This window comes from Octodon degus, unplaced genomic scaffold, assembly GCF_000260255.1.
Source record: "Octodon degus isolate 3935 unplaced genomic scaffold, OctDeg1.0 scaffold00107, whole genome shotgun sequence".
NCBI classification, from domain to species: Eukaryota; Metazoa; Chordata; class Mammalia; order Rodentia; family Octodontidae; genus Octodon; species Octodon degus.
In genome coordinates, this window is record NW_004524683.1 from 2,604,757 (window position 1) to 2,611,472 (window position 6,716).

The 6,716-nt window shown below is 36.2% G+C and overlaps 1 protein-coding gene across 3 annotated transcripts in view; it reads left to right on the top strand.

Annotated features, from left to right (window-relative positions):
- The window catches only part of Eps15 (epidermal growth factor receptor pathway substrate 15), a 187,753-nt gene that overhangs the window by 158,362 nt on the left and 22,675 nt on the right, over positions 1 to 6,716 (top strand). For all 3 annotated transcript variants that reach the window (XM_004639135.2, XM_023724226.1, XM_023724227.1), the window contains exon 21: positions 5,351 to 5,420. In XM_004639135.2, the coding sequence (XP_004639192.2) occupies positions 5,351 to 5,420 (70 nt within the window). The remainder of the gene's footprint in view (positions 1 to 5,350; positions 5,421 to 6,716) is intronic.

Sequence of the window (6,716 nt, forward strand, 5' to 3'; positions counted from 1 at the left end):
GGTACTTCCCAGTATTTACCCACCTATGGGTAATCCCAGCAGTACTAAAACCCATAATCCCAGTCTTGGATCACACATAATCCCAGTGGATCATGAATTAACACAAACTCTACAAGTCCTCACCCCATGACTGCATGAGGCTTTGGGGGGACAACTAGACACAAACCATAACACAAACCTTGATATATCCATCACTCAATTTCCATAGTTATGAATGGTTTATGAGTTGCTTATTTAGAGACTCCATTTTTGAGGTAGTAGTTTTATATTTGTAAGTAAAAGGATACATAAGCAGTCGATTGGGAAGACATTTGAAGTACCACCCCTGCTGGGGTTTTTTTTTGTTTTTGTTTTTTTGTTTTTGTGGAACCGGGGATTGAACTCAGGACCTTGCTTGCACTTGCCAGGGAAGCGCTTATTCCACTGAGCCGTCTCCCCAGCTCGATTGGGAAGACATTTGAAACAAAATACTTTTGTCTTTTAATATTCTTAGATTAAGAATCCTTTAAAAGAGAAATTAATTCTTTTTGGTGTCCTTAAATTATTTTCTTACTGTACTCAGAAAAGTACTTGGCCAGCAACTGGCATTTTCCATTGATATAAAATGACTGGTATCTCTGTAACTAAATATTTGTGGTTTCTACAGGATACTAGATACTCTATCTTGCTACAATGCTTAGTTTACAGTGTGGACTAATTACCAAATTCTTCTGAAGTTGACTACAGTCTGAATTATCTTCTTATTTTACCCTCTTGTTCTCCAATCTGATCAAGTAAAAAAATTAGGAAGCCAAATCACCTCTTCCTGACTTAGAAATAACAAGTTCCTGTTGCTCCTTTCCTCTGTTGAGATTTTTCTGTCACATGTTCCATTTTTCCTGCTTTCAAAAGAAATACTATCCTTTCTATTACCTCTCCGTTAAAACAGGCAGTATAATACCAATAGCTGCAGTTCATCTGATCTCTTCTGTGTCAATGAATGACTTGGCTCTTTTTATGTATACTTTGTTTAATTTATACAACAGTCCTAGAAGGTTCATGTTACTCCCATTTTAAGATAAAGTAAATGAGGCTTAGAGAATTTAAGTTAGTAGTATTGATTCTGCAAGGTGAACCTTGGGGCTAGGGAGATAGCTCAGTTGCATAAGTGCATGCCTGCCAAGCACAAGGTTCTGAGTTTAATGCCCGGTAACAAAAAAAAAAAAAAAAGATATGAGTCTTCCCAGTTCCTTTAAAAAATTTTTGTCTCTGCTCTCTTGGGCATAATGTGAACAGGGCAAAAAAACAAAAACAAACAAATGAAAAACCTGGCCATTTCCTGCTGTCCTAGCTAGTATATAATAGCATTGTACAGATGCTAAGTGTTACCAGCTCCCCTGCAGGGGTGTTCATTGCTAATGTAGGAGAGAATGTCCATGATAAATTAGTTGACCTTGTAGGAGGACATTAGAACATTAATTCTATAAATTTGACCACCTGAATTTTATGAAAAATTTTATAAAATAAAATTTTATTTTACTTATGAAAACTACTTTTGCATGCTAAGTTGCCTGATTATCACACTAAACATAAAAGTTTGTGGCCACTTACTCTTTCATAAGCTATATATTCTCTCCTGTTCCTCTTGCTATCCCAGTTGCCCTTTTGGGTAGTTCCACAGTATATGGTGAAAGAACATAAGTTAAAACTGATATCAGGAGCCTGCAAATTAGCTCAGCCACCTAAAGCACCTGCTTAGACAAGCTTAGGCAAGTGCAGGGACTGTGGTTTGATGGTTTGATCTCCAGTATCACATGTTGTGCCAGCCCCGCCCCCAGTGTGGGCTGAGCCAGCCACCAAAAAAAAAAAAAAGAGAAAGATACCAGTCAAGGTATTCTTTTTTCTTTGTAATAGGAAATCAGATCTGTAGGCTGTAGCTGAAAATAAGACATATTTTTGCTTCCTTCAAAATCGAAAAAAGCAGCAATGATAGTTGGGAACAGTTTGTATCAGAGACTGTTTTGCAAACTAGCATTTTGACTATGGTACTAGGAAACATGGAAGGCCATTTCACTATATAGATAAGTTTTGTATTTGTTAAATTACTATTTGGAGGGCCAGTGAGATAGCTCAGCCTAGGCAAGTGCAGGGGCCGGGGTTTAATCCCTAGCACCACATAATGTGCCAGCCCCACCCCTGGTGCACTGAGCCAGTGATCTGGGTGTGGTGGTGCGTGCCTGTAATCCCAGCACTGGGGAGGCTGAAAACAGGAGGATCACTGCGAGGTCAAGTTGCGTAGTGAGACCCTGCACTAAATAAATACATACGTGCATACATACATATATATCTGGCAGAAATAATCTAAGCTAGAGTGCTAATTTTATAATGGTATTAGTTAAAATAAGTACTATTATTTTATTTCTAGAAATTTCCTTAGTACAGTATTTACTTTTCTGTTTAATGGATTCTCTTTTACAGAATACAAATTGTAGTTAGCCTTACTTTTCTATTCTGTTATATTTGTTTTTCTTGGAAATTTATAAATTCAGCCCTGGCAGTATCCTTTGACATTCAGTTGTAGTACCCATCTTCTTGATGGTTGGAAATAAAATTTGAAATACAAGTGTCACTGGTAGCCATGATGAGAGTTGGATATACATATTTGGAAACGTTTCTCGTATCTATCACTTAACTACTTGCATGGCTTTTTACTAGTACCTTAAAAGCCTGGCACCAGGAAAAAGAAATTATCTTCCTAAACATATAATTTGTTTGACTATGATTAAAATCTGAAGTATAAAGTAGGAAGATAGTTCAATGGTAGTAATCTCTAACTCAGGTAAAAAGCCTTACCTGTCCTCACACTTACCTGCTCTTTGTATGTCCCTCCCATCCTCTCCCCCTCCTCCCTGTCTGTGTGTTTCCTCTAAAAGAAAACATGCTAGAATTAAATGGAAACAGCATTGTATGATACTAAGTACTACAAACTTTAAGAATTAAAATACGTACATCCTCACAGAGCCACCAGATCTTTGACAAGGTGCCATAGAGTCTCACTAGAGGAAAGATAGCCTCTTTAGTAAATGGTGCTAGGAAAGCTAGCTATCCACATGCAGAAGATTGAAGCAAGACCCATATCACTCACCATGTACTACACTTAAAATAAAAATGAATCAAAGATCTAAATAGCAGGACAAAAGCACTTAACCTGTTGGAAGATAAACTAGGTAAAACTTTTGAAGTCATAGGTATAGTCAAGGACTTCGGGAAGAAAGCTCCACTTGCACAAGAAATAACAGCAAAAATTTAAAAAGTAGGCTAATAAAGAAGGATGTGCTTGAGACATTTCTAGGTAAATGGATGTGCCTTGAGCCCATACTCTTAAACTGAAATAAATGGGATACACATGTAAACATTGCATTGTTTGTGTGGTATGAGAAACCAAAAGTAGAAATAAGGACCAAAATGTATAATGGGTACTGTGAAATAGGAAGAAACTGTTCGAATGGAGATGGGAAGAAGACAGAGGGTGGCAGAAAGGAAAGAAGGAAAAAGGTTTTTTAAAAATGAGCAAAAGATCATATCTGCATCTTGTACAGCAATTAACCACTAGGAAGAATGTATGCAATGTGTTAATTATTGAAACTGCCCCACCAGTTTGGTTTGAAACTGTCTCATTGCTATTTGTTTCTCAATAAAATTATGGGGAAAAAAAGAAGTAAAAAAAAAAAAAAAAAAAGCAAACGAAAACATGGAAAGATGTCTAGAAGGGGAATACCTGGGTTGAATGAAATTTCTATTTTTATTTATTTTTTTTTTAGAAATTTCCATAATGGTTGTACTGATATGCATGCCCACCAGCAGTGCACAAGGCTTCTTTTACACTGCAGCCTTTGCTATTATAAGTGGTGGCTCAATTCGTGAACTCAATTCATTCCAGAACTACAGGAAAGATGGCTGCAGTTGTGTTCACCATGCAATGCAGAGGTCACGAATGGAGGCAAAATTTTGCTGAACACTTGTCTGCAAGCCAAATTGTTCATGAGTAGAAGTATTCATGAACCAAGTATTACTGCATTTGATTTCTTGATGAAAGCCCCTTTTCTCTGGGGTAAGATGGAATTTCATGCCAGGTATTCCCCTTCTAGATGTCTTTCCAAAAGAAGTGAAGCCTTCATATTGTGAGGCATGATAGTGCACACCTGTAATATCAGGGCTCAGGAGGCTGAGGCAGGAGGATTGCAGTGAGTTCAAGACTCATTCAGGCTACATAGTGAGTTCAAGGCCAGCCTGAACGACATAGCAAGACCCTGTTGAAAAACAGACAAGACAGCCATATACACATTCCAGTGATTATAGCAGCACAGTTCATAGTAGGTAAATCTTGGAAACAGCTTATATGTCTGTCAGTAAATGAATGGATAAACAAAGTATGATGTCTGTACATAATAGAATGCTACTTGGCTATAAAGGAGGCTAAATTTGAATTATTTGTAGAAAAACAGATGCAACTTAAGTAACAAATCAGACACATAAGCTGAAATACCATGTATTTTCTCTCATAAGAAATCCAAAGTATGAATAAAATATAGAACGGAATAAAAGACAGGTAACAGAAATAATGTCTATCCTAAATGAAATATGAGATCATGGAGTAGAAAAAGAATATTGGAAAATTTGATAAAATTTAAACAAGGTCTGTATTTTATAGTTCTGTGCTATATTCCTTAGTTTTCATATCTATATCATGATTATATGAAATATTAAAACTGGATAAAGTGTGTATAGGAACTCTGTCTTATCTTTGCAACTTAAGTTTTAATTATTTCAGACTGAAAGTTAAAACAGCATGTATCTCTACAAGTAGGGATATTATGAAGAAAAAAAAAGAAATGAGTATCACCAGGATCTGGTCCTCCTACAGGGGAGGGCAGGATTGTGCCCACAGAGGGGCACGTGAAGCCTCACGAAGCGTTGGTAGGGGGATGGTTGCCTAGGTTTCACTTGACATTTGTTAAGCCATACATATTTTATGTAGTCTTTGGAATGAATGTTATATTTCACAATTTTAAGAGATTAAAAAATTGTGTGTAGCCAGGCATGGTGTTGTACACCTGTAATCCCAGCACTTGGGAAGCTGAGGCAGAAGGATTGCAAGTTGGAAGCCAGCCTTAACTGCATAGTGAAACCCTATATACACAAACACACAAAAAATTGTGTATATAAGACTTCAAATTCTTAGGATAAAATATTTGTTCCTAATGTTTATGTTCCTTAATTTAAAACTCATTAAGAATATTTTCTGCAGAGTGACAGTGTTCCACCTCTAAAATGTTACCTCTCTCAGTAATGGATTTGTGTAATTGTTTAGGTGGAAACATTGAAGCACAATGATCCTTTTGCTCCTGGTGGAACAGTTGTTACTGCAGCAAGCGATTCAGGTATCAAAGTAATTTATCGTTTTACTGATAATAATTATCCTGTGTTTCAAGCTTTTTTTCCAGGTATTTTTGCCCTGCTAATTATCTTTAAAAATATTACATAATCAAAGTATAATCTATTAATAGTAATAGTGACAAGTGTTTGTGTATCACTTTCTACCTTTATCATTTATTTCCTCATTTGTTACTCATGTTCAGGATCTTTCTAGAATATGAACTATATCCAATATCTATAAAACCAATAAGAATTTTTTTTCTTTATGAAGGATAATGTTTGGCAATTCCAGAGTCAGTATTCATTCTCGGGGATCTTGGCCTAAGTTAAAAAAAATTAGTGACTCTCAGCGTTACTTTTGCATCTGATTTCTGTTCTGTATGATATCTGATTTTTCATTCTTACAATCTTTTAAGTAATATTTGTATTTTAAACATCAGGAAATACAGACCAGATAATTAAGTTACTTGATTAAGATTATATAGATCACTAAATTCAAACCAGGTAAACCAGTTTACTGGATTCAGACTTAGGTCTATTAGAGTCTAAAAGCATTTTTTCAACTAATTAACTCTGCTTCCTTCCCACCATTCATTTAAAAATATATAAAACAGTAGTGTCCCAAATTTTCTGATCAAGGAGATTATAGGGCCAAAGAAGAAAGTGATCAATGATGTAGAGTGGGCCTAAAGAGTCACATGGAGAGAAAACATTCTCCTAGGCTTTCACAGAGAGCACATTGGCCAAGCAGTGGCCATGACTCATCCCATCCACATGGTTGACACTGACAAAGGTTCTACAATCTGAGGTCGAGGATCTCAGCGTAAATGCTGAGGGGATTTCACTTACCTTATCAGACCCAAAACCTACAACTCTTGTTGCATAGGTCCTGCTTTACCTTGGTCTTAACCATCCAGCAGAAAAGTATGAAAATGAAGTATAAGAAGTAAAGCCATGCTGTTATGTTGAGCTGTAGGGAACTCAGGTCAACAATTTCTGACATTGCCAGTGAAGGGGAAGGCCCAATACTATCATGAACTACTGGACTCTTTTAGAATATTTTGCTGAGTTAGCACACCTATAATATTCAAATAACGGAACTTAACAAAAAAAGGGGATACAGATGAATATCCATTTTGTATCTGTGTATTCAAAATGGTTAGGATAGATATATAGCTACATTCTCTTAATGAATGGAGGGATTTGTTCTAATAGTGTTTGTAAATAGGATATTGTGTCCACATCTTGTACAGCAATTAACCACTAGGAAGAATGTATGCAATGTGTTAATTATTGAAACT